Source organism: Taeniopygia guttata, chromosome 3 (assembly GCF_048771995.1).
Source record: "Taeniopygia guttata chromosome 3, bTaeGut7.mat, whole genome shotgun sequence".
In the NCBI taxonomy this organism is placed as follows: Eukaryota; Metazoa; Chordata; class Aves; order Passeriformes; family Estrildidae; genus Taeniopygia; species Taeniopygia guttata.
In genome coordinates this window covers 42513928-42541618 of record NC_133027.1, presented here as the reverse complement: position 1 = coordinate 42541618, position 27691 = coordinate 42513928, and the positions used below count along the sequence as shown (strand labels likewise).

Sequence of the window (27691 nt, the reverse complement as noted above, 5' to 3'; positions counted from 1 at the left end):
TGTTCGTCCTCTTTTGCCCCGCTCTCCACATGGACATCGCAGAATAAAGAGAGCTGAACCAACCTATATCGGGGTAAGAGCCTCTTTTGGGAATCTTTGCCATCTCCTGATATTCCTCCCCTCAAAGCCTCAGATCTCTGGGCTAGCCTGATAATTCAGGGGGCTGTGTGAGGGGGGGAAAAGTCAAGGCATTACCCTTAGAAAAGCAAAATAATATAGACAAGCCCGCTAGAGACAGAAAATCCTTTGCCCTGTTGGGAAAGCAGAAGGGCCATTGCAGCCCTCTAATGAATAGAAGCAGCCCAATGTCAGTAAACAAGAGCTGGGCTGTGGGGCTGGGATAGGGAACCACAAGCCAAGTGTGACAGCCAGGACGTTCCTCACCAGCCAGGGTCCACCCTACATTACCTGAATGAGGAGAACAGGGCTGGCACGGGGGTGGCAGCCAGGCTGAAGCCAGAGCCAAAGTCATGAGGCAGGTCTACAGTAGCAAGGCAGGTGCAAGATCAAGGTGGGAAGTCAGTCTGTGGGTCAGGGTTTAGAACAGCACAGGGCCTAGCGAGGTACAGGGATGGCTGCAGGGACACTGGGCACAAAAACCCCTCTGGCCAGGCTCAGGCAAGCACTGAGGGAGCTGCCAGGTGAGGCTGGTCAGGGCTGTTAAGGCTCAATTGGTGCACTCAGCGGCCTCACACCCAGAGTCTTCTTCTCACTCTCCACTCTGACAACTTGGGTTGTGCCATGCACCGGGAGCACTTTGTGCTGAAGCCAAAATTAAAACCTGGCTCCGATATATCCTAAGGCTTTGAGACATTGCAAAAATGTGTCACTGGCATCACTAAGCTATTGCCGGACCAAAGAAATGCTGATTCCTTTTTTTCTACCAGCTAAGTCTTATAGTAATTACACAGAGCAAGCAAGTCCTGAAACTTCCTCAAGCTGCAAGTAGTGGACACTTCTCAGAAGAGGTGCTGTGGGGAAACTGTCCTTTGAATAGGCTCTAGCTTCAGCTGGGTACATCCAGCCATCACATGTAAATGGAGTCCCACTACCAATGAGTAATAGTCAGAAATCAGGGTTTAGACAAAACATTTCAAGAGTGAGGCAAAACCTAAATAAAAAAAAAAAAATTAATCAGAGGCATATGCCAAGCTTCAGGAACACCCTTATCCCTCAGCAACAGATTTAGCATAGTCTGAAACAGTCTGCAAGCTGGACTGATGCTTACAAGTCTGGTGCTATTTCCCTATGCCCCCACCCAATACAAGCAATTGATCTCACAGTGTTCTACTCAAAAACATAATCTCCTCCACATTATTTCTGAAGGTATCTATTCACCACGTGGGGAGTGCAGCAGAGGAGAGTAGTGACGGGCTTGCAGAATGACCAAAAAAATTCAGAAAAGAGAGGTTGTTCCCAGATTAGCATGCAATGCTCATAAAAACAATTAAACTTGCAACCACAAATGGGTATGAGACTAAAACAAGAAAAGATCCTGTTAAAACCCATGCAGGGAATGCTCCCCACCTTGCCTTTCAACAAAGCTATAAGCACAATAATGATTAGGACATACACCAAGTGGAATAGACACAAGCTCCAGAGCTGTCAAGCAGCCTCACACTCTGCATCCCTCCTTTTTTGGTCTGATCAAGCCTATTCTCTGAGGCAATAGGAGGCTGAAGACAAGAGTTTCGGAGCAACAGAAGGGGGTGGTTCCTCTTGCTATTGATTTCATCTGAAACAGGCATGTGCTATTTCAAAGCAAAGTGTGTCCTCAAGGCGGGTTAAGCTGCTCTCCTCCACTGAAACAAAGCAGTGATACAAGTCTATTTGTGACCTGTTAATTATCAGGTTGATAGTAAGAACAGTCTGTGGAATGGATCCCACTATTTTAAGCATTATTCTTTGGCGTGCTGAAATTTAAGCAGGCTTCTGCTGACAGATTTCCCCCCCCCCCCCCCAACTAATGAAATAACTTCTTTGCTAATCAAAGCCAGGCCTTGGGAAAGGAGGTTTCAGTGCTAGTCAGGGTACAGAGGAAGCCTGACACAGCTCCAGCTCCATCAGCATACACGAACAAGTGAACAAGTGCAGGTCTCACACTGTACCAGAGGTCTGGGGCAGCCCACCCTCCCAAGGAGAGTTCCCCTGCCATGAGGCAGCTCTCCTGGCTTGCCTGCAGCCGGTCTGTAACTGGGCAAAGCCCCCACAAGGACACTCCTCATTGAAATCCCACGCGGCACACCAAAACAGATAAAACAACGCGAAAAGGAAGTTTCCTCCCCATCGCCCCGTGCAAAGCTCAGACCCCCTCTCCTTTAGACGTGAGGAGGGCTGATTCGACCCCAGGCAGGTGAAACCACAAACGTGAGGGAGGGGGGACAAGCACCGGTGGTCGGCAACGTGCGGGTGCCTCTCCTGGCCTCGCAGGGCTCCGTGGCAGGTGAGGGGACAGCGTTGGGACGCGCTAGGACGCGCTGGGATGTGCTGGGACACGCTGGGACACGTCGGGAGGACGCGTGCCCGCCGCGAGGGGCCGCGGGCGGGAAGCGCCGTGGGGAGCGCGCTCGTGCCGGGGCCGGCGCGGCGCGTGGGGCGCTGCGGGTCCCGCGGCCGCGGGAGGGCGGGGGCGGAGGGGAGGGAAAGGGAAGGGCAGCGGAGCGCGGGGAGGCCGCTGCCGAGCTCCCGGAGAGCCCGCGGCCGAACAAAGCCCTCGGCCGCCGGGAAGCCTCCCGCGGAAAGCCGCAGGGGCTCGGCGGGGCGGAAGCGCCCCGGCACAGCGACCCTGCCCTCTCGCAAGGGAGCTGCCCAGCTGCTGCCGCCGCCGGCCCTCGGGCCCCCGCCTCCTCCAGGAGGAGGGAGAGGAATAGCGCTGTGGCGACCTGAAGGGGAGAGGGATCTCACGGGAGGCGAGCCCTGCTGGGGGTGGGCTCCAGGCGGCGCCGGGAGGGTGCAGCAGGCCCCGAGGGGCGCTGTGAGGGAGCTGGGTGCGGGTGTCGGCTCCGCCTCCGGCCGTGGGGCCAGGGCAGTCCGGAGCAGGTGAGGCGCGGCCGGGACCACCCGGACCGCCGGGAGCAGGAGGGAGAGAACGCACACCGGTGCAGCAGAAAGCACTGTCAAAACTAGGCAGGATGTCCGTGAAGGCACAGGGAGGGCAGGAGGCACTTTGTGAAGTTTGTGATTTCATCAGAGTTCCCGTCCGGTGTCGTTACCGAACCTCTCACCCCTGACAAGGGCATTTCAGCTCGGTTCGCGGGTTCAGTGTACCAGGCTCCTTTGGAAATGCAGAAGACAAGAAAAAATGACCCTAGGGATAACTGTTACTAGCCATTAAGTAGATTTTTTATATTTAGTAGATTAGTAGATTTCTTTATATTTAGTTTATGTTTTCATTCGCTGCTCCGTGTCACGGTAAGATAGCTTGACTTCCAATCATTAGCGAGAGTGTGTTCAATAAGATAAGGGCTAAAAGGTACTGACCTCTGCCTCCCCTGGAAAAATGAATATAAATCATCTCGTTACATTTATGCCAAAAACAATAAAATTGAAAGGAGTGCGTAGTCAAGAGAAGTGTCTCTCCTCCCTGCAAAGTATCTCTTAACACGGATATACCGCCAAAAATTGTTTGAAGGAGTTGCCTAAAATAACTAACAATCATACTAGTGGTCGATTACTCAAATTTTGCAATTTTTCCGTAATTATTTTAAAGAAATGCATTCAGAAACGTTTGTATCTGAGAACTGGAATCCAAGGGTCTGTTAACTGTTTCCCGTGTTAGAGAATCGGCTTTCTCCTTGTCCTGCTGCCCTGAACATCCTAATAACATTAGCAAAAGAGCAGGAATAAAGTACCTAGAGAATGGCTTGAATCTTGAAGGTTAAGATCTAGATCAGTTAAAACACATTAATTACTTCTGAATGGTCTCAAAGAGCATTTGCCGTGTATATTTATGTCAATAAAGCCTTGATGAGGGCATGGATGAAAATTCACATCACACTCCAATTCACCAGGGTACCCAAGTGCGTGTATCTGAAGTTACTGGGTTCTAAAAAAACAATCTTGGTCTCCAAGCGCCCGTGCTCCCTCAGGCACCCCCGGGGCTGGGCGAGTGAGCCGCATCTCAGGGAGAGGCGATGCACGGCGGGGCGCTCCCTTCTGCCGTGAGGGTCCTTGCGAGGTGGGATCCTGCTTCTCGCCGGTACGAAAAATGAGGGAGGCTTGGCGTGTGGAAATCTGCCCGTTACTAACACCAGGCCGAAATTTCACTCGTTTGGTTTTGGGGTTGGTTTTTTGGGTGGGTTTTTTTTTTTTTTGTTTTTGTTTTTGTTTTTGGTTTTTTGGGTTTTTTTTTTAAGAAACCGGGACAGCGACCCGCATCGTTAATTCACCTACGAAAGCGGTGTGTAAGTGGTGGCTTGCGTTTGGAACAAGAGATTTTTCTCTCTGCATAAGAAATGGCCACCTTATTCTTTAGGGGAGATTAATAACTGCGTCCGAATTCATAATCTAATAAATATATCAGAATACGTCCAAATGTGCTGAAGAAGAAACTGGATCAGATCTGTCCTATAGGGAAATGGTCCGGTAGGGTTTTTATTTTTTTTTTCCCTGCTTTGATTTGTACAGTTTTCCCCCCTCCCCCTCTGCACACACATACACACGCTCACGCACACATGCTGCAATGCACGCTGCATATTGTGTCTGCCTACACAAGTTTTCTACTATAGTTGGAAACCTGTCTGTGAAACGCTTTGTTTTCCCTCAGCCTCTCTTCAGATACACCATTTTATTATGCGCCTTTTAAAACCAAATTGCACTGCAGTACCTGTTTATTCAATTTTCCAGTATTATCTCTTTTTTTCAGGAGATTCTCGCCCGAGTATAACTGCATCTGAACTGAGCACACTTCAGCGCAGCTACACGGCTTCAGGCGGCCGGAATGCTTCTCTCCCTCCTGGAGGGGCCGGAGCTGCCGTGCGCCGCCGGGCTCCGGCCCCTCGGCCCGCAGGTGTCCGCGCCGCGCCGCCGGTGCGCTCGCTGCCCTCAGCTCCGCTCCCGCGGCTTGTATGCCGGGCGCGGGCATCCCGCAGGGGTGCCTGCTCCTCTTTTGTTCAACAGCATCATGCACTCTTCTTTCAGGATAGACTTGCTTCGCCGGGGTCGGTGACAGCGGGCTCTCGGCTGATATGAAAACCAAGAATTTAGCTACTGCAGGCTGCCTTTGCCTGTACACCTGGAACAGGACAGAGCCAAGTCTGATCTCCTGTTGCAGAAGTCACTTGTTTTTGACGAAGGAAAACAAGGTTAATATCTCTGAAACGGCCAAATTCTCCCATCATTCGGGAACTGCCTCTTGAAATCTGCTGGGAAATATCCCCAGTGTACTGACCCCGCGCTGGTGGTTCTGTGGAGAGGTGGCTTTGTCCACGATTGCTGTAACTTCCAGAGCCGAATAACTGCCCTTCAGCCGCTAGTCCTTTCACATCTTGTACTTTCTCCACCGTAGCATATATGCATTTAAAATCTATGTAGGGGCTCGTCGACCCCGAGCCCTGGGGCCCCGGACACGGGGAGAACTGGTGCGGTCGCTGTCACCCACCCGGGCTGGAGGGAAGAAACCGAGTCCCGGTACACCGGGAAAGAGAATCCTCGGTGAGCTACGGGCTTCCATGGGGCTGTGTGGGGTTGTTAAGGTGGATGCTCGTGTTCCCTGGTATAAATTAGCAGAAGTGTATCCTACTGATTTATTTATTTTTCCCACACCAAGGGTGTTATAGAAGACATTCTCTCTGGCTCTTGTTGACAAATAAGTCGTGAGCTACCTGACAGTGTTAGTCCAGTTGTTGTCCATATGTCTAAATACTCTCCTAGAGACGTCAGTGCCGTTTAGGAAGAGAAATCCCTCAAATGAAAACCAGAAGGGAGATTTTTTTTTTTTTTAATCTTTCTCTTGTCCCAAAAACTCACCTTATACCTAAGGGCAGTAACATACAGGGAAGATTTTTGTAAATTCAGTATCACTTTCCTCCACAGCAGCGATCGCTTTACAGCATGACAGTATGACAGGGTAGGGAGGGGTGAGGGTTTTTTCTTTTTTCTTTTTTTTTTTTATCCTTACCTTCACTAAATGCCTTGCGTTTGAGTTTGTTTAACGACGAGTCGCTTCGGTAAACAAGACAATCAAAAGAACATTTGAGACTACGTGGATACATTTCTCTGATGCTTGTAGACGCCTGGACACCCAGAGGAGTTGTTGAATGCCTCTCTTACCGTCTTTCCTTTATTTACCCAAATGAACTCAGGGAAAGCTTTTAACCGAGGGGAAATTTAAGGTGATAAGCAGCGAACAGACGGTCTGCACTGCAAGCCTGCGTTTCGAACTGCAGCCGGCCAAGGAGCAAAAGGGATGAGATGCTTCAAAGGCTATTTTTTTTGGTTGTTTTTTGGGGTTTTTTTGGGTTTTTTTTTTGTTCACGTTTTTCTTTAGAAAACTGAGACTGTTTCTTCTTCCTCGAAATAGTCCGACTTGCCTGCCAGCGCAATCTCATTTTAAACAGTTCTTTTAGCCGAAGTCTCGCACCGACTGGTTTGGCAACTAGGTCAGGGTTTTGAGAGGCAGCTGTGGTTTTAGGAAAGATTCTACAACCCTTCTCCCACCACTCCAGGCACTCTCTCTCTTCTCTATCTACTCTATTCAGGAGCCAGCAGTTTTAGGAGCAGCGTCACGTTTTTAGGGTTATTTTCCCCAAAGGACACACAAGATTAGGAATAGTCCGGCTGCTTGTGAAGAAAAGACCGCACATACACTTTTCGGGCAGTTTTAAAACAGCTCTGTCTCCTAATGTAGGAGGATTTGGGTTTGGGTTTCTCCCTCTCCTTTTTTTTTTTTTTTTTTTCCTTTTCCCCTCTTTCCTGTTTGTGGGATTGTTTTTTATTTTTGGTTAGGTTTTTTTCCAGCGTGTATCAAGAAAATTAATTAAAATCTTTCTCCACCCTTCTCCCCCTCCGCGGGACCCGATCCACGCTGTCCCGTAGCATATCAGCCCAGGGGGAAATCGTACGTGGTTAAAGTTGGGGGTGTCAGGGATGGGGGGCAGCAGGGGACGTGACCGCAGCTTATTTCTCCCAAGCGCGACCACTTGTTCGGTGGGCTCTGGGGTGGGGAAATGTGCGTGGGTGTGTAAAATTGCGGCCATCCTCACCACCCACAGTCCTGCGGGACCTCGGCGGCTCACCCCCGCTGCCCAGAGGAGAGGAGATGGCCAAAATGTACCCATCTAATGCAAATAATCCCCCAACAGGTAGGCAGGGAGAAGATGCGGGTGTGTATGTCTGTGTGTGCCCGTGGGGGTCTGTGTGTCCCCGCTCTCCCCGGCGGCGCCGCCAGGTCAGAGGGCGGACACCGGGAAAGAGGGGAGGCGGGAGAGGGGTGGGAATGTGTCCGCGTGACGCCACCGCCCCCTCCGCCAGTGGGAGGCCGGGCGAGGGGTGGCGGCGGCCAACGGGACGCGAGGCGGGTCCGTGAGTGGCATTAAGGGCGGGCTCGGCCGGCGGGGAGGGAGGGGGGCCAAGGGGGGAGTTGGAGAGAAATGAAGTTGTGCTAAAAGGCTTTTAGCCATCAAGAAGTTATTAGGCATTTCTCAGCCGCAAATTAGGGATTCTTCATTAATACCAACCTCGCCCCCCACCCCACCCTACCCCACCCCTCGTTATGTGAGACGGAGAGTCTGGGAGCCGATAAAGGGGATGGGGAGGCGGCAATGTCTGTCTGCCCATCGGTGCGAGGAGCAGTGACAGGCGCAAACTTTTCCCCGTGCCATTAATGAGCCAATTAAAGAGTTGGGCTCCTCACCCCGGGAGAGCTCTCTGCAGGCTGCCGGGCTCAGGGATTCAAGGTAGGTGAAAAGAAGATCACAACCCACCACAGTTTGCCCGCCTCAACGAAGAACCGCAGTGATGTGCGGTGCTAGGCTGTGGGTCTCTTCCCCACGGTGAAAAATGAGGAGGAAAAAAAAAAAAAAAAGATAATTTAGTTGGAAAAATGTGATGTTTGGGTGGATTCCGGCTCGGGGCAGGGCTGGGCAAAGCGTGCCTCCCCTGGCTGGGGTGCAGCTGAGGTAGACACCCCCGATCCCAGTTGAGGAATGAGGACAATAGCCGAGAAGAGGAGAAATTCAAAAGAAAGAGAAAAAAAAAAAAAAAAAGAAAAAGAAAAGAAAAGGGAAAACAAGCAGAAACACTCCATGACTGGAAATGTATCCCTCACTGAGGGCCTGGCAGCACGGAGCGCGGGGAGGTCTGGCCGCCGCCGCGGTGCCGGCCCGTGGGAGCGCGAAGGGGACGGCGCTGCCCCGGGAGCACCAAACCCGCTAACGCCGGGAGCCGGGAATTCTTTCCGCTGCGCTTTCGTTCTGGCCATGCAGCGCACACCTGGGCTGGGAAGTGAGAGGGCTGTGGGAGGAGAGTGCGGGGCAGGCTTCTCCACGGGCGCGCTAGATGGGAAAATACAAATTTTTTTTCTTTCCCCTCTGGTGGGAGAAAATACTACACCCGCCGGCGGCTGGTTGTTGATTATTATTTCTCGCGGTTCCTCTGCGGCGCCGTGTACCGGCTCTCTCACTCCAAGACTGATCTTGTCTTCACAGAGAGAGGCTCCGGGGAAGTCACCCAGCGCCCTGGGAGACAGCTCGCGGCCGTGCGTTTCGGCCCTTGGATTGACAACGGATCACGGGAAATAACGGGATTACTATGACCTTCTTCCGAGGAGCTATGCTGACCGCCATGAGTAGGAAAAAAGGCCAGAAATACATCGTTTGGTTGCTGTCCGGTGCCTCAATCTTCTAGCTTTTTTTTTCTTTTTTCTTTTTTTTTTTTTTAATGCAGTTGCTTGGAGTGGTGAGCTGCGTTGGATAAATGCCTTTCCCGTCTAACTGACTCTGCTTCTCAGAGTATATTTACTTTTTTCCTTTTTTTTTTCTTTTTTTTTTTCTTTTTTTTTTTTTTTTAAGAACACCTCTACTCTTCAATACTTGTTTGCATTTACACAACAGAACGGTTTTTAAGAGTAATGGCCGCGCTTAGAATTACCGCCTGATGCTCCGGAGAGATGAATTGCAGATGAGTTTCCCTTCCACCTTTGGATGAATCTCTGGAGTTTAAATTATAGCAAAGAAGTGGGAAAAAAACACGATGAAAGAGAAGTCCAAAAATGCTGCCCGGACTAGGCGGGAGAAAGAAAACAGTGAATTTTATGAACTGGCTAAATTACTACCCCTGCCCTCCGCTATCACCTCTCAGCTGGACAAAGCATCCATAATCAGACTCACTACCAGCTATTTAAAAATGAGAGTGGTTTTTCCAGAAGGTAGGTGAGAATGCCTATTCGCCTTTATTTTTGTTCTGATCCAGATGTCATTTATCACTTTTACGGAAAAAAAAAAAAAAAAGGTCAATCATTCGGGGTGTGCTCGGAGACAGGGTGCCCTCCGCTGTGGCTTCCCTCTGTTGTAAATACTTTCCCTTTAGCTCCTATGACAGGTTTGGTTGGAGACTTATGGCTCTTTTGTCAACACTTGAAGGCACTGAGCTCTGCTGTGTGTTCTGCTAAAGCAAACCCGGATTTTCTTTTCCTCCAGTCTTCCAGTCAAATATGCATCCCCCACCAAGCACACGCGAGGCCTAAGAGGGCATGATTCACCCCTATTTATAGTAACTCTGCGAGGGCGAGTTAGTATATGGGTAAATATTTACATAAGTCTATGCGAAGTCCTAAAGCTTTAGTTCAGCTCTCGAGGAAAGGTGCGGTGTACAGGTACAGGACACGCATGCAGGCGTGCTCACACCAAGCTAAATAAATAAGTCGAGCACACTGAATCACATCATCAGTGTGTTGTGTCTTGTTTTGAGGGTCACTAGGGCAGTTGGAGGACGTTAAACGACCACGGAAAATTTTAGCAGGGGTTTTGTACCCAGGTATATTCAATCCCCCTGACCACCCAGTGCTGCAAAACCAGTGGCCCAGCCTAGATATACTTCTCCTCGAGAAACAGTAAACTTCACATTGACTTCCACGGCAGCAACAACTCGCCTGTCTAGAGAAAGAAAACTTAAGCGTCCTGAGGTGTCTCTTACTCTTAAATAGTATCAGGATCTAAAACAATCATCTTTGGTCTTCTAGATCGGCTGCTAAGAAAAACAAATAGCACAAAGTAAAGAGAGTCAGAATAAAGTTGTTCCGTGTTCTCGCTCTATTGATTTTATAAGATGTAGGGGGAAAACATTTTAAAAAATCACGAACCTTTTCTTTAGATCAACTCGATGGAGTTGTAGTCTGTGTGAAAGAAAAAATATCAAGAGGTTTTTGGTTTGTTTGTTTTTTTTTTTTTGTTTCCCTGACCTAATACAAAATTCGCTGTGTCTTTTGTTGAAAAATGAGTGTACATAGGAAACAACGTAATACAGCTATGTTCCCATGAGTTTTCTGTAGCTGTATCTCGACTCGGTTGGCCTATATATTTTACACATTAAGTGTGTGTATGGCCTAGTTTTGTTTTGCTCTTGTTTTGTCTGATTTGGTGGTTTGAGGGGTTTTAAATTTTTTTCCCCTGGTTAAATATGTGGACTACTGGTACTAATTCTACTTTTTAAAATAAATATGTCATGTGGCAGTCATTTGGACGGGGGAGGTAATCTCACACACACACACCCCCCCTCCGCCGCCCCCTCGGCCCCAGGTTACGGAGGAACGTTTATACCTAAGGTCCACAGCAGTAATTTTCAATCCAGTGCATTTTGCAATGATTTCTTGAAACAACTTTCCATATCATCGAGTCACTTGTAACCAAAGAAGGGGTTAAATGAAACCTTTAAAAAACAATAATTAAAGTCTTCATCGAGCCACTTTCCTCCTCTATTTGCTCTGCCACCTTGAAGATCATTATGCGGGACAATCCTCCATTTCAAATGAGACGGAGTTGTCCTTTATGCTGTCAGCGCATACTTTATAAAAATAAAGCTATTGCAAACCCTGATGCCCATGATGTTCCTAAAAGGATTATTAGCAATGATTTGTCAACTCCTGCGGTCTCAGTAGGCTACCTTTCTGCGTGATTTCGAGCAGGTCTCGTCAATTACTGGTGCCTATGTAGCGGGTTGTTTGATCAGAAGAAGCATATGGTGTTGCTTGTAGGCTGTGAGTAATCATGGGAAGAGAAGAATAGCTGATCCCCGTCCCTCAGTGGCAGCGCAGGATGCCTGAATGCCCTGGGGAACCGTGTGGCGAAGCGCGCCGGGGCCGGGGCCGCTGCCGGCCGCAGCAGATGCTAATTTGAGTGCGGAGGCAGCGGGGGTGGCTGAGCGGGGCTCGGGGGGCAGCGGAGCCTTCGCAGCCTCATTAAAGACAAACTGCGCATTAGAAAGAAAGGCAGGGAGCAGGCTCGGAAGGGCTCGCCCCTCTGAGGCGCTGCCGCGGGAGGCCCGGCGCCCAGCGCGCTGCAGACCCACGCGGGACCGCCGCCCCCGCATCCTCGGGCCGCGCATCCCTGCGCAGGGCCGCGGCCGGGGGCGCGCTGCGAGCGGCGCACAAAGGCTGAGAGCGGGAATCGCAACGTGGCGTGGAGCTGGGCTGCTTCCCCGCGATCCCACGCGGGCTCGCTCTCCCTCCCACGTACTTCCGAGGAGGCGGGGAGCGGAGACCGGGGCCCGGCTCGGCTCCGGCCCCGCGGGTTTCCCTGCGCTCGCCCATGCCACTATTAAACACGAGCGAGGTGCCCACGAGCGGCCTCCCGGCGCTGCGCCTGTGCCTGGCCGTGCGGAAGCCCAGCCTGGGTGATTTTCCCGGGACCCCGGGGGACACAGTAGGCTCCGGGAATGTGGCGGAGCAGCTTGGGCTCCCGTTGCGGTTGTGCTGGTCCAGCTGTGTATGAGTATAAAGAGGCAAGGAAGCGGGGGGCTATTCTGGTTTTCCAGTGTCTCCACCCTATTAAAAAAAAAAAAAAAGTCATCGCTTCTCTGGGAAGGGAGAACAGGTAGTCGCAGGCGGGGAAATGACTCACGGAAAGGGCAAGTCTTTCTGAACGGAGGAGTCAGGGCAGGAATGTTGGATGGATGTAATGGAGTTCCTTTCGCTTTTATTTCTCTGGGGAGGAAAGGATACAAGCGTCGGGACAGACCCGATGAGTTGGCCAAAACACTGGAGATGGGTAGCAGGAGGCTCGGGAGCCCGGCGGAATGTTATATCGTACATTTAAAGGGACCTTGGAGTAGTCAGGGTAGAGGAACGTTGTCTCCGTAAGAGCGAGCTGCACTTCCAGAGTAACTCGTATCCTTTCTCCCCGGTACAAGAGAGAATTTCCATCTGCCCACAGAGTGCTTGCTTGGAGTTGATTGTAAATAATCACGTACAGAAAGATATACACTTCTCATTGCCGCGCACACACGGGGCTGGGGACAGGGCGGAGAGAATTGGTGTGCGCTTGTCTGCATATTTTTGTGTTTGAAAGGTTCCTATAGAGAAAGAAGGTGGAAGATTTCGGGTTCATTTTGGAAAGAAGAGTTTTCTAGCAGTAAAATGCCAGGACAGTCACACACAAAATAAGCACGTGAGGTTTCCTTCTTACCCCCAGATATCTAAACACAAGGCAGTGGCGCTGGACAAACTTGACAAACCGGGCAGAGATTTTTCTACGAGCTCTCTCTCGTAATAGTTGTGCAATTCTCGCAAGTTATCGAGACGCTTGGGTTGTTCTTTCCACCTTTAATTTCACTTCATTAGGTCTTCAGCAGATTAGAACTGTCAAGGACGAAAGTGCAAGACGTAGGATTCTTGCATCGTTTCAGTACTAAAACACTTATTTTCAGGAGGAGAAAGCGCATAAGACCTATACTGCTTTTCGCTGATCAGACAGCTTTGAAAAGAGTGAATATCTGCTAGTTTTCTGAGGACATTAAGGAAGAGTTTTAAGGGCTGTTTGTTTGTTTTTTCAAGGAGGATTAATTAATAAAGTCCTGATTTAACGTTCATTGTAAATAAATACTAATAATTTTATCTAACAGTAAATCGCTAATGGCAAGTAACGTGGACGCAAAAAAATAGATAGAAAAGTCTCCAGGGTGTCAAAGGACTGACAGCATTTTCCGCCAAAGACGATGCCATCACTGTTACAATTGCGGGGTAATTCTTCGCTGATCTTCGGCAATACCCAGAAGGGAAGGGAGAAAAAAAAAGTAATAAAACTCAAACAAAAAATCCAGGTGGCACAATAAATTTTTTTTTTATTTTGTTTTTCTTTTTTAGTTAGGAATACCTTAAAGGTCCTATTCTCCATCCGCGACCGGAGATGCAAAAGGAGGGTTTGCAGTCTGTCCTAGTGGGAAGGGATCGTTTTGGCGCCGAGAGGCGTTTGCTTTTCGAGACAAAAGCAGAGATTCCGTTTACATAAACTTTCGCCGAATCAGGATGGTTAACATTTCAATATTGAAACCCTTAACCTTGTTTTATTTTAAAGGGGGAAGAGATCAACAGGAAAAAAAAAAATCCGTTTCCCACGTGGATAGGTGATTTAATGCTGTTTTTCTTGCTGCAAAGGGAAATGATTGAGCATTAGGTTTCAATGTTTATTTTCTTACAGAAGTTTTTCTCATTTAAGCAGCAGTTTTGTCTCCACGCTGAATATCTGTTTAATTCCAGTTTTGATGTGAACTTAAAATGTGAAGAGCAGAACTAAACTACTAGCAGGATCGTTGAAAAAAAAAAAAAACACAGATTTATGTTTTAGAAGGAATACGTAATGAGAAGAGCGGGAAGGAAAAAATCGTATTTCCTTTGGAAACATATGACCGTTTTCATGTTGGAGAATATTTTTCAACTTACATATAAACCGCATGTGCGTTGGTGCAAATCCTTCCTTCCCCTATTTCTTCGGAATAAGGGTTACTTGAATTTGAGTCTTCTGGAGAAGCGAATAAGTAGTTTGTGCTCGAAAATGCCTTGATTTTTTCCCCCCTCTCTCCAATTTGGATTTGTTTGTTTGCATTTCAAAGTGCAATTCCACTACCTTGTGTTTGCCAAAATCCTGATTTTTCTTTCTATAGTGAAACAGCCTCAGCATTATTTCCACTACCGCTTTCTTAACAGGGATGTTTGTTTAGTCAACAGGGCTTTTCCTCCCTGTTATCATTATTTTTATAAAGAAAGAGGGATGCTAATTTATCTCTGCTTCAAATGAATACATGTGATTTACTGAGATAATAAATCTTTACAAAACCTTGCTAATGGCATCCGCAGGCAGTGGAAATGAGCAGCTTTTTTTTTTTTTTTTTTTTAGCATAGCTTATTCTCTTCCATTTGAACCCTCCGACGGCGACCCAGTCCTTCACAGAAGCCTCATTTGGCCGAGATTTTGAGTTATCATTAACCACTGCCTGTTAAATTAACTGGGAAATCAGCTCTGTCTGGCGTTAGGCGATGGCAGAACGGAGCGCTGGTGGCAGACGATTTAATTAAATGGTTAATCGAATCAGGCTAATTCCTCGATACAACATCCAGTTGCCTTTTGGCTTGCCAGTGACTAGGACATGCAGGTTCTGCTCCCGCGGCTCCCGGAGCAGTTGTTTGTCATTTCCCCTGGACAGAGAGGGACAATGACACCGTGTGAGATGGGGACTGAGCTGTCCTGCCTTCCGCTTTCCAAACAACTCCCGTGCCCCGCTTGTCCCTTGGTATTACAGCGGCAGCAGTGCCGGCGAGGGGCAGTGGAAGGCAGGGAAGGTGCTGCTTGAGGAGCCGCTCACGAAGGTGACATTCTAGTCCTCCCTGTAGAGATGCTTTGCTGGGCAGGTGCCTGTGTCCGGCCCGACCCTCCTCGTCGTCCTCCTGCCCAACACGGAAGGGGCGAGCCCAGGGGCGGAGGTGACCGGAGGTCCCGCACCCTGTGCCCTTTGTGGGGTCAGCATCCCCTCGGCGCCGGCGGGCGAGGAGTGAGCTGCTGCTCCTCCTTTCTAAATAACTATACAGCGGCTTTTTAAAGGGCAAAGAAAAGGCAGCGAAACCAAAGCATGCGGAGACGTCCCTGGGCCACGGCCCCCGGGAGGCGGCGGAGAGACCTGGGAAAGCGGCGGCGGGGGCCGCTGCCCAGAGAAGGAGTTTTGATGAACTCCTGGAAGAGAAACGCGCGATGGACCTTCTGGGACCCGATTTAGGGATGACTCCCTGCTGTTGCCCCATCGGGCAGCCTTCCCAGCGTTGCTCCATAGCAGCGGGCTGCCTCCGGGAGAGCCCTCCAATCTTCCCCCTCTGCCCATCCACAGCAACCGGAAAGAGCTCCCTGCCTCCGGGGCTTCGTCTCCAAGCCAGCTTCCCTGGGCCTCTCCCGGCCGTGCGGGGCGGTGCTCCAGACAGGGGCAAACCCCCGGAGGGATGCCCAAGGGCTCCCCGGCCCCGGAGGGAGCTGGCCTCAGGGTCTGACCCCCAAAGAAGCGGGTCTGGAGCTCAGGATGGGCTCTCCACTAAGTGTTTTTAAACGGGGGCGTCAAGTCGCCCGCTACAATGAATTCGGATTGCGCTGAGGTTTCATGACTTGGGAGTCCGCTGGGGAACTGCTTTTAAAAGCCGGCAAATCAGCGCAAAGTAGATAAGGGCTTGCATCTTCTGGCCACCCCACCCCCACCGCCACCCCCGCCCCCCTTTGCTATTGCCAGACAAAGGACGGGGTCGAGATGGGCTCTGCGCTGCAGATGCTCACAGAGGGACAAGTAACCCGGAGATCAACCAGGGCCAAGGAGCTGCCCTGGCTTCTCGGAGTCTCATTTCCCTGAGCCTGCCTTCCTCCGTCTTTGCCTAGATGAAATTAGAAACTATTCAGGAATCTCTCCCCCCTTCCCTGGGACAGAGGAGCTTCTTGAAACAGTATCGCCACTGGATAGGGACGGTGCCCACCCAGCCCCTGGTTCCATTGGCTGTCGACATCAAGGCTTGCATTAATCAAAAGATGAGGGGAAGGAAGGACAGGACCAGGGCAGTGCAGCGCGGCAGGTCTGGCTGTGCGCCCGGCCTGGGGGACAGGCTGGCGGTGCGGAGCGGCTCTCTCAGGGCCGGGGGTGGGCGCGGCTGGGTGGAAGAAGGCATTTCACAGGGACCCGCCTGTGTAGCGAGCCCATGAAACCGACAGACATGTTTTTTGATGTGGAAAGCACAGTGGCTTTCCACTGGAAATGCTGAGAGAAACTCGTTCCGCGCAGGTTCCGCGCAATATAGGTGAAGGCTGTTGAGTAACGATGAGTGATAGTCTGGATAAAATGCTTGTCTTTTCTTCTCTTTTAAAATTATTTTAAAACTTATTTCCCTTCTCCCCAGCCCCCCCCCCCCCCCTTTCCCTTCCCTACTCACAACAGCAGACAATTAATTTATCGTGGTGCAAATAGCTCCTCAGGAAAAAAAGTTCATCGAATGAACGAGATGTTAGATAGGAGGAAGAGTTTGTTAAAGAATATCAAATTCATTCTGAAATAAAAGCTCGATCCATTTTTTAAAAAAATCTTTTTCTGCTTGAATAACACAGCTGGGTGATGCCTTGAGTTTATGTTAGACGGTTGCTCATCATTCATTCGCCAAGAACTGACCTAAATGGTGCCTGTGGGATTAGGTCAATTTTAGTAGATCTACTTCGCCTCATTTGGTTACTAATTGGTTTCTTGTTTTATAAATCGAAATCTCATTTTCAGGAAATTACAAAACCCATGCAACCAGTCCGTGGAGGTAATCCGTGGGTCGGGGGTATTTAAATGGAAATGGTTCTACAATGCATCAAGTATTAAGCAACAGTAAAACTTCCCCTCTATTTCCAAATGAAATGTGAGCTCGCTAGCTCCTTAGATCCATAATAGATACATCCCTTCTAAGGCTACTTATGTAAATATGATAAACCAGACCGCGGTGGGGGAGGGGCCGCAGGGAAGAAAGTAAATTTTATCTGCTAAGGTTAATGTGGCATAACTTGGAAATCTTCCAAAATAGATTATGTTTTGCTTTGTCTTCGACCACTTTAGCTGGGAAAATCCTTTGCCTAAAAACGATTTAGTTATCCTTCTCCTCACAAAGCTGCTTGTTTCTATTCCAAAGCTATTATGCTGTTGGCTCTCCAAACTACAAGAGAATCTTTAGATCTTGTTTCCAAGCGTAATCCTGGAGCAAAAGGGAGAGCTGATTTCCTTGTTTTGTTTTAAATAGACAATCAAAGGATTTGCAGAATTTTCTGCGGTAGGTCAAGTGCAAGAAATCACAATTTGCCCCCTCGATAAAAGGAAATTGGATGTTAAAGCGAATAGACGGGGGAGGGAGAGGGAAAATTAGTGGAGGGGGCTTTCTCCTCTAATCTTTGGAAACAGTATTTAGGGGGCATCAGGAGAGGGCGTCGATTTGGGAGAGGCTGGGATTGGCAACGATTAGAAATAGTCTCCGACTTGAAAGTACTGAAAACATCTGGGCAACACAAAGCATCGTCTCATGTGACAGGATTTCAAAAAGCCGGTTCAGGTAGAAAAGTGAAAACGTTTAATTATAAACCATGGGCAGACAGAGCCCAGCAGCGCGGGGTTTCCACCTGAAACATATAGAGGAGCTCAGCGCGCCGTGACCGCCTTCCCGTGGGAGGTTAACCTGCAATGCCCGTGAGCTGTTCATTAACCCGCTGGGGTCGGGTTATTTTCCCTTTTAGGAGAAGAATAATTAGAGCCGTAAACTTAGATTAATAAGCAACTTAAATCATAGGCGGGCAGTGCGGATTTAGTCTTGAATAAAGAAACCTGTCACTCAGATTTCCCTCCGGGTGGGGGACGTGGCAAGGAGCCAGCTCAGCGCTAACAGGCCATCCTGACTCCCCAGCAGAGAAACCTCCGAGGAGCTCGGGGAAAAACAAATATATCGTGGGCTTTTCTCTCTTTCCCTGGAAGATGTGTAAGATTTGCCAGCTCCTTCCTGAATATAGGGGGCGGAGGTGATCCTCCATCCTGGCGGCTGGCTCCCCCTTAATTGGCGTGGAGGAATTAATGGGAAGGAGCCTGTTTCTGACTGGCGACATGCTGAGGCTGCAGGCTGAGGAACGGGCCAGAGAGAATCTCCTGCCTCTGTGGGGCTATGAAGTTAAGGAGGAAGGAGAAAAGTGTGGGGAGTGGTGAAGAGACAAGTTGTTGTGAAGAGGTAGAGGAGGAAGGGGGGAGAAGGAAGCGAAAGGCGGGGAGGAGCGGGGCGCACCGCTCCGGCGGTGGGGAGGGCGCGCAGGGGCCGCGCTGGGATGCCCCCTTCAAAGAGCGCGGAGGAAATCGTTAGCTTTGCTCGGACGGCAAACACCTGGGTGAGGCCGGTCAATAGCGAGGGATGCCCGCGGCTGCCTGCTGTCAGCACCTCGTCTGTTTGTCTCGAAATAACTGGAAAACGAGGTCTTGCCTTTCCCGAACCCGCACTGCGGGAGTGAGCACACCCCGCCGGCTCGGGTCCCCTTGCGACCCGCACCCCAGCCATCGATCGGGATTTGTAGGTTTCCCCTCCGTTTTACTCCATCTTACTGCTTGTGCGTGCCTGCGTGAGACTTATTTCATGGCACAAGCTTCAAAGGTTTTGACTGACCCGTTTAAATCATTTCAGCAACAACACCGTGAAAAGGCGTCGTCCATGAATAGCGTTGCTCCGGTGAAGTAACTTCCACGTGGCTTTTATTACTACTCACTTTGCATAGGAGAAAATAAGACGCGTGTAAAACATTAGACAAATCCGGAAAGATTAATTTCTGGAAGGGGCTCCATGGAGGCACATCACCCCTCCCTGCAGTGGGAGCCATCCTGCCCACCGGAGCGGCAGGAGGAGAGATGGAAGGGATAGAGGTGAATCCTGGAGACAGATTTCGTGGGGCAGGAGGGGGGCGGTCAGAGCCGTTGAACAGTGACTTGTCTGAGAAACCATGAGGTTAGGACGCTTCCTCTGAAGTTCAAGGGGGACAGTTCCCAGTAGCCAAGCAGTTTGATCTTGCATGCTGTTTCACTTAGATCTTAAAAATTAACTTCACCATTAACTAAAAATAAGTATTCGAGTATTTTTCTCTCTGAGGAATTAGATATTGAAAAAAAAAAATGCACAAAAGAGGCGTTTATGTGCAATGAAGTCATGTCTAGTTTTCCAAAGATTGTATGTATATATGTTTTAGAGTGTAGACAAGAAAAAGTGTTTTCCTCCCCCACCTCCAATCAGGCCCTCAGTAGTCAATTTTTCATCTCCTGACCTTACTTTTTTGTTTGTCTTAAATAACAGGACTTGGGGAAGCCTGGGGCCACTCCAGCCGAACAAGCCCACTGGATAATGTTGGACGGGAACTGGGATCCCATCTTTTGCAGGTACTGGTCTGGAAAAGACAGGCATATGGTATTAATAATTAAAGAATTAATTCCCTCTTCTGAGCTTTCAATTGCCATCTTGACTAATTTTTAACCGTTCAAGTCTTTAACAGAAAGGTAGGCAGGAGGGAAACCACTTCAGAAATGCGAACCACTGCGATCCAGTACCGTGTGTTTTGTTGGTGGCTTGGTCCCTCTGGGTCCTTTGCCTCAGAATCATCTAACACTGCGTCCACAGCGAGGGATTCACAGTGTGTCCCAGGGTGCCAGAGATACAGGAGCGCGACTTTTCCCCAATTTATTAACGAGGTGACAGATATCATCAGTGTTGTGAAGCTCAGAGTGGTGTGGGAGGGAGAGGCTCTAGCGACAGGCTAGGGAAGGCTGTCCTGGACAGAAGGGCTCAGCGGGCACCGACATTATCAGAGACACACATCAGGGAGGACAGATCTGAAAACTCACAGCACTTTGAAATACTAAATATTAGCGATGACCATCATTCCACTGATGGAATCATGTGGCTTTTGAAGGGCCTATTCTGCTCTTGGTACGCTCAGAAGTCCCATCTGTGTCTGCTGAAATGTACCTGACAAATTGTCTTATTTACACTGTGGAGAATTTTTTATTTGATTGCTTAAATTTTCCTTATAAAATGCACAAGCACTAAACTCCTGTGACATTTGAAATAGGATAGAAATATTCGGTATTTCTGGGACTCAGATATTAATCACCAGATAGCCAGGACCTCTTCTTAGATGCCCTCAAGGCACTTTTGAGCTCGGCCTCTCTGAGAAGTGGGTTGTATCTCAGAAGTCCAGGAGCTTCAGAGGGACTCTTGTCCAAGATTTGCCCATTTCCTTCCAACTATTTGAATAATCAGAGCCTGAACATCGACACCTGTTTGCTAAAATAAATCAGAAGGGCGGGTATTTAATGGATCTATTAATTTATTTATATTCCCTACCCTTTTCTGCAGACATTGGACGGTTTCATATTTGTTGTGGCTCCGGATGGCAAGATCATGTACATCTCGGAGACTGCCTCGGTGCACCTGGGCTTGTCGCAGGTACGCTGGGGGGCCTGCTAGCCCCTGTGCTTGCCTGCACCACCCCCACGACTGACAGGAGAGGGTGCGCGGTGCCGGCGATGAGCTCCCCTACTCCTTCTCCTCTCTCACAGGTAGAACTGACTGGCAACAGCATTTACGAGTACATCCACCCCGCCGACCATGACGAGATGACGGCCGTGCTGACGGCGCACCAGCCTTACCACTCGCACTTCGTGCAGGGTAAAGCACACAGCCCCCGCGCTGTCGCGTAGGGGACCGCGCACAGCCAGCGGAGCTTGTGGCTCACCTCCCCTCTGCCTTTCCCCCTTCCCAGAGTACGAGATCGAGAGATCCTTTTTCCTGAGGATGAAGTGCGTCTTGGCCAAGAGGAATGCGGGTCTCACCTGCGGGGGCTACAAGGTGCGTGTCCGCAGCCAGATTCCCCTTTCCCCCCCGCACGAGCCTTCCCGTGCTCCTGTGCCGGGAAGGCTGTGATAATGGGGAGAGAAGAGGGGGTGAGACCTCTTCTCGCAGGGGTTTTCCCAGCCCAGGGCTCTTTCATGTGGTCCATTTCTCTCAGAGTTTCAGGCTGAAGAGCTCAAACCACAAAACCAAGCAATCGAGCTCCCCTTCATGTTTGTTTCTGGGCTTTTTTTTTTTTTTTCCCTCTCTTTTCTTTTTTTTTTTTTTTTTCTGTTTGGTTGATTTTTGGTGGTTTTGTTTGTTTGTTTGCTTTACTCTTTGAACTGAACCTCGTGCAACCACTGAGGTTCCCTGTGACAGCTTTCAGATGATACAACGGGAGCCCTGGGTTAATTTGTTTCTTTATTAGGTAATTCGTCAGCTGCAGAGGTAGCTCTCCTAGTCAAGGGGTTTGACCAGGTGCTTCACATGGTTCTGCTCGGGGCTCCTCGGTAAGGAGAGCCCTGCACTCTCTCCTACCCCCTCGCTGCCTTTTGTTAGCCACGAAACGCCGAGGAGAGGGTTGTACACATAACCCAAGGAGATGTTGTGTCACAATGTACCGTAGACCAAGAACACCTGCTGAACTCCAAGAAGAAACATCTTAATAATAGATAAGTAAGAGTGGAAATAGACTGCAGTTGTCTGCAAGGATACATTTAGGAGATATACTTAAACCAAAGGTACTTTTTGGCGGTGGATTGCGCCTGCTCCATCTATAGAACAGACTTGTCTAACACATGTGACATATGCACACATGTAAATCCTTTCTCACGCGCATACACTCTTCATTACAAAGTCGTAACCGGATTGGCAGTTCTGCGTCTTTCCTTTTCAGAAGAATAATAAAAGCGCAGTTAGGAGGTGGGCCAAAAACCACTTCAGCCAGTGGAAAGAAAAAAAAAAATCTTGTTGACTCTAATCGGCCTTAGATCGACGCTGAACTCTAGTATGGGAAAAAAACTCAGCCCCTATAGAACCGCAGAAAACTCCCAGACTCCGCTTTGCCAGGGCTCAGACGCAAGTCAACGGCTCCCGCTGGCCCGGCAGCCCCACGGGCAATTGTCCGGACCTTCTCCGTGGGGAGGGACGCCTGTCTCAGCACACCCTTCCCCCTGCTGAGTAGCCGCCAAGCTTTCCTGTGTCTCCGGCAGGTCATTCACTGCAGCGGGTACCTGAAGATCCGCCAGTACAGCCTGGACATGTCCCCCTTCGACGGCTGCTACCAAAACGTTGGCTTGGTCGCCGTGGGCCACTCGCTGCCGCCCAGCGCCGTGACGGAGATCAAGCTCCACAGCAATATGTTCATGTTTCGGGCCAGCCTAGACATGAAGCTCATATTCTTAGATTCCAGGTAGAGCTGGGGTTATTTCCAAATCTATTCCCCTAGCCTGTCCTTTCTTCCCCAGGTCTCCTCTCCTGTCCTCTCACCCACTTATATTTGATGTTTCTGTCTCTTGCAGGGTAGCTGAGCTAACAGGTTACGAGCCCCAGGACCTAATAGAGAAGACCCTTTACCACCACGTCCATGGCTGTGACACCTTTCACCTGCGCTGCGCACATCACTTGTGTAAGGAGATGGTCTTCTTGTTTAAAACTTGTTAAACTCCGCCCCATCCTATCCCTTTGCAGAAGGACTTTGGGGTTGTTGGGATTTACCTCTAGGTCGGCACGTGAAATGCCAGCTCTCTGGAGGGCAGAGTAAGCAAAATCTTCTTCGTGTTTTAGTGAAACAAGATCAGATAGATATTGAACTCTGAGCTGGACGCAGGAGGCAAACGGAGGGGATCGGCAATGAAAGGTTATTTTTCCATCCTCTTCTTTTGGTTGTAGGATGAGAACTGCCCTGCACAAATCTCAGGCGCACTTGTTTCTTCAAATTCTGGTTAGGAAAATCCTCATCTTCCTGCTCCAAAAAGCCATACCAGTGAAACATCAATACTTTTGTTTCACTTCCACCAAGTCTCCCAAATCTTATCTGTATATCTAATTTCGACTACAGTAGTGAGCCTGATTCGACGAGGTGTACTTTATTCTATTTTGATACAATGATGACATTAATGCAGGGATAGATGAATAGAAAGGATATCAATTTCCGGTAAGTTTCCTTAAAGAGAATGTAACGAGAAGAGATACAACCCAGAGATTTATAGAACAAAATCTCGATGATGATACTTCAGGATGGGGGTATGCGGGGTTCGGTTGCTGTAGACGACCACACACGTACACATACACACACACAAACACACACAAACCCCGGCCCCATCAATCTCCCCTATTAGCCTGCGATAACGATCTCAGGTACTGAGATGAGCCCTGCCTGGGGGCCCTACCACCCTTGTCTCCGCCGCTTCCCCATGTGCCACTAAGAGGTTCCTAACCCCTCGTCACCCACAGGGCTCTGAGGGGAGTGTATGCTTCTTCCCGGGGCTGATCAAACCAGAGGCGAGAGCCACGCTGAGGCTCTCCTCGCTTTTTCCCCGCAGTGCTGGTGAAAGGGCAAGTGACCACCAAGTACTACCGCTTCTTGGCCAAGCACGGCGGCTGGGTGTGGGTGCAGAGCTACGCCACCATCGTGCACAACAGCCGCTCCTCCCGCCCGCACTGCATCGTCAGCGTCAACTACGTGCTCACGTAAGTCAGCCGGGGCCCGCTCCGGGCTGCGGGGCCCGCTCCGGGCACCTGCGGGCGAGCCCCGCTCTGCCCCGGGCCCGGGGCCGCTCCTCCCTGCGCCGCCTCCTCTCCCCCCTTCCCTCGCCGCCGCCGCGCTGACCAGGGCAGGCTCGTCAGGTCTGCTAGGAAACACATTGAGCGCATTCATCCAGATAAAGGGTTTCCCGTCTGGCTGTTTCTTTCTCTTTCGAGAGAGGAAAAGATTTAGAGGTTTGTCACCCACATATTTTGCTGCCCCCTCCTTTTTTTTTTTTTTTTTTTTTAGTTTAAATGCACCCAGCATTAAATAAAATTTAATGCGGCGTAAAAGAAAAGGCTTCCACGTACGGAGTTATTTATACTCAACAAACAGGACATCTGTTTTTCTTTTCAAAAATCTGGGGTTTGAAGTTCTTAATTTCATCCAGAGTCTCTATCAAAGCTCGGAGATTTCTTTTTTGTTCTTGGAGAGAGATCCTTACAGTGAACCACAAAGAAGGTTGGTGACCAGAAGGGTCAGTTGAACTTAAAAAAAAAAAATAAAAAAAATTAAAATTGAATAGGAAGAAAAAACCAGAGTAAGTGCTGAGATATATCTCAATTAATTTCCCTGCATTTTGGAATGGCTAGGCTGTGCCCTAGCTATCCTGCTTGTACTGAAACGCAGAGACCACGTGAGGGAAGGGAAGCTCGGCTGGACTCTTTTTAAGTGTTTTCATGGTAGTTATTAGTATCCCCTCTGGACACGGCAGTAGCTGTTTCCGGCAGCACTGATGCTTCATTAGGATCGTAGAACCAGTCGGGCCGGCGGTCCTTCCTTGATCCTTCGGACTGAATATTCCTCTGTCCCGCTGACTTTTTTTTTTTCCCCTGGAGACAAGCGTAGATATTGGAAGCGTCTGAGAGGCACAACCCTCCCCTTTCCTAAAAGAAATGATGGCAGCGTCATGATCTTGCCATCACGGCTTTGGTGCATGCACAGGTGGAAAGTGGTTTGGTAGCCCAGTTTAAGGAGTGCTTCCCGAAATGAAGTGGCTAGACACGGAGGCCACGGCTCTGGTCATGTGTGGAGGAGCTTCTGGTGGAGTGGGAAAGGTGCTGCAGGTCACGGCGCCTGCACTTCTAGAGCGTAATCCCTTTGATATGTAAGGTGATAACGGGCGTCGTGCTCTAAGACGGGACATTGCTCCTGCATGAAAAAATAGACATTTTGGTCAACACCCTGCTATAGTCAGCAAACTACCATTACCCTTTAAATAAAATTTATTTTATTTTATTTGGTATGGGGTGTCATTTCCTCAGTAAGGATGGGTATCAGCAGAGATGTTATCACTTCTGCTCTAGCTGTTCTGCACATTTTTATGTCTATTTCCCCTATACCAGTCCCAGTTAAGTCCAAGCACCTGCTTTGGGTGAACGGGGAGCAGCAAAGACAGAAGTGAGTGCATTGTAACGCTAAGAAACAAGAAACCCTAAGGCAACTAGAGTGTTGGAGTGGTTTTAGCTCCAGGAACGCTACTGTTTTCTACGATCATTTGAGATTACTGGTGGTTTCCCTTTCCTTTAAACCCCAAAGCGTGAACATCAAATACGGAATTCTACCTCAAATGATCCGAGTCGAAATGAAGCACCCCAGCAGACGTGCTGAAAGCACAGCTGGGCGCCTGGCAGGATCTGTCCCTTGCTTGCCATGGCACGAGAATTTCAGGCCGGCACGGCAAGCAGGGAGTGTCCTGGTTCCTTGCGGGGGCCGGTCAGACAAACCCGTCAGAGCAGTGTCCCAGCAGCGTGACAGGCTGTACCATGTGCCTGTGTCCTGCCAGCCCCGCGGCTGCCCCCGGCAGCCTGCTGGCAGCACCGCCACGGCCCCGCTGCGCCCCCAAACGCGGGGGCGGCCGCCGCACGGCCCCCGAGTGCTCGCGGCTCCCCGGCAGGAATCACCGGAGACTGGGAGCGGCACCCGCAGTGCCTCAACACCCTCCTCCCCGCCTCCCAAAGCGGCCCTGCAGAGAAGACCATTCCCCCCTCGGGAGCGGTACCCTAACAGGGCGACCCCTCCTCTCCAGCTGATTTATCGGTGGTGGCAGAGTCTTTATGCTTTGGTGGATGTATATGGATTTTCAGAACCTGCTTCCAGCCAAACTGGCACGTGGGAGGACTATAGCTGTGCTTTCAAGATTTCACTTAGAGAATGAAATTACACCACAGGGCAACTTCCTTATGCTTTGGCGTAAAGTTCCAACTTTCCCCTCGCACTCTTGGCTTAATTGCCTCGAGTGTGAAGGACGGTAGGAGGGCAGAGAGGGAGACAGGCTGGTTAAAGTAGGGATGCTGAAGTTTGGAGGTCCAGCACTGGCTGCAGCAACTGCCATGTACTGCTGACAGCTGCAACATAGACACTGCCACTGCATAAAAATCTAATTTCGATATGCTCAGGTCCTCGAGGTCTCATCGAGCCTGGCTGACTCTTCATTAGAGTGCTGCAGAAGAGATTGCATTCTGCTTACTTCTGCAGCAGGGCTGCCACTGCAGAAATTGCTGCCCTGCCTCCAAGAGATAGGTGTAGCTCATACCAAATAATTAGATAATTATTATTATTATTATCATCATCATCGTTATTATTATAATTATTGTCATTATTCTTCTTGGGCTAGCTGACCATTCAGAAAATATATGGGAAAAACAGGTCCTGCCATTTGCCAGGTGACTGTAAGCAGAGAAAGGTCTGGTTTTAAAAAACCGAAATGAAGTCAGCCTCTGAAGTATACCTTGAGGTGGAGGGAACTGTTAGGGAAAGGCTGATCGTGGCAGAGTTGGCTAGGGGGATGCTGAACTCCTACCTAGAGCAGCCTTAATTGTCTTAATGAGCTATTCAGGGTCAGCAGTATCACTCAAACGAGGAAGGCAGGTGGGGAAAATATAGAGGAAAACGTGAGGTTACAGGGACTTGTGGTTTTCCTCTGGTATGAGGCAGGCTCTACTGCAGGAGAGCTGGGCAGAGGTCCTGTAGCACTCAAAATCTGCAAGTGTTTAATATATTTTATAAATATCATAGAAGCTTCTTTAAGGATGACATTGGATTTTTCCAGCAAACCAAGAGAGGCTGAGATGAGCAGTCTGTGTGTTCCCTCCTGTGCTTTTCCCACTTGGCACCTGGTGTGTGGCAGAGCCCCTGGTGCAGCTCCTGGCAGAGGGACAGGAGCAGGTGTACCCACTGCAGCCAGGTTGTGTTATAAACCCAGCAAATGTGCTTACAAAAGAGAAAAACAAACCTTTCATACTGACTCTTCTGTGTTTAAGATGAGGAGAAAGCAAAAGAGGGTCAAATTTGTGCTTTTGAGTTTTGAAATAAAAGAATCGCAATCTCATACATTTGGGCTTGCAGGCTAGAACTTGAAAGGTGGGATGATTCCTGCTGAAAAATCATTTGAATATAGGAAATTTTGGTCTTTTTGGAGGGCAAATCACAGAAGGGGTCATAAGTTTTGGAAGATGTAGTGCAGGTCTTTGACCTGCTATGTCCCTGGACCTCTCACACAGTAATTCTTCACACAGGTAAAACACCAGGTTTTTTTGTTTTGTTTAGTTTTGTTTGTTTGTTTGGTCATGGGATAGGGAGCCTTTTCTCATTATTGAAAGAAACCTGAGTTCTCTGCTTTGGAAAAGAGCAGATACTGAGTGCCATAAGAACCAAAATTGTCTGGAGCAGTTTCAGTGCAGGCTGGGCAGGAAAAATAAGAATCTCTACCTTGCAGCTTCCCAGCTCCCCTGGGTAAGAGAGATATTAAACAGAAAGAAAGAAAGAGAAAGAGTTTATGCAAAAAGGCCCACCCACACCCCAGTTAAGAAAATTAAAAAGAGGTGATTTTAATTTTCCATAAGTCCCAAGTTTTGAGAACATGAATGCTAGGTTTGAGAACAAATGTCTGTAGTAAGTATATATGCTGAAATAAATAAGAACAGTGGCAATGGAAGGTGTTTTTTTTGTGTAACAGGAATGTATCAAAAACTGATATAAATGACCTTTAAAGACTCTTCCTTAAAGCACATCTATTTGGTCTTCATTATATTCTGCTTTGGATATGTGAGTATAGACACAGAATATTTGTTTCTTTTCTTATTTGTTCTGTACACACAGCCACCATATCA

The 27691-nt window shown here is 49.2% G+C and overlaps 1 protein-coding gene across 1 annotated transcript in view; it reads left to right on the top strand.

Annotated features, from left to right (window-relative positions):
* The first annotated feature begins 7570 nt into the window (after positions 1 to 7570).
* SIM1 (SIM bHLH transcription factor 1) overlaps positions 7571 to 27691 on the top strand; it is a 51855-nt gene continuing 31734 nt past the window's right edge. Inside the window, exons 1-9 of the mRNA XM_002196637.5 lie at positions 7571 to 7895; positions 8646 to 9364; positions 19298 to 19380; positions 20357 to 20446; positions 20560 to 20668; positions 20763 to 20848; positions 22045 to 22244; positions 22354 to 22460; positions 23377 to 23524. Coding sequence (XP_002196673.1) covers positions 9190 to 9364; positions 19298 to 19380; positions 20357 to 20446; positions 20560 to 20668; positions 20763 to 20848; positions 22045 to 22244; positions 22354 to 22460; positions 23377 to 23524 — 998 coding nt within the window. The 5' untranslated portion in view covers positions 7571 to 7895; positions 8646 to 9189. The remainder of the gene's footprint in view (positions 7896 to 8645; positions 9365 to 19297; positions 19381 to 20356; positions 20447 to 20559; positions 20669 to 20762; positions 20849 to 22044; positions 22245 to 22353; positions 22461 to 23376; positions 23525 to 27691) is intronic.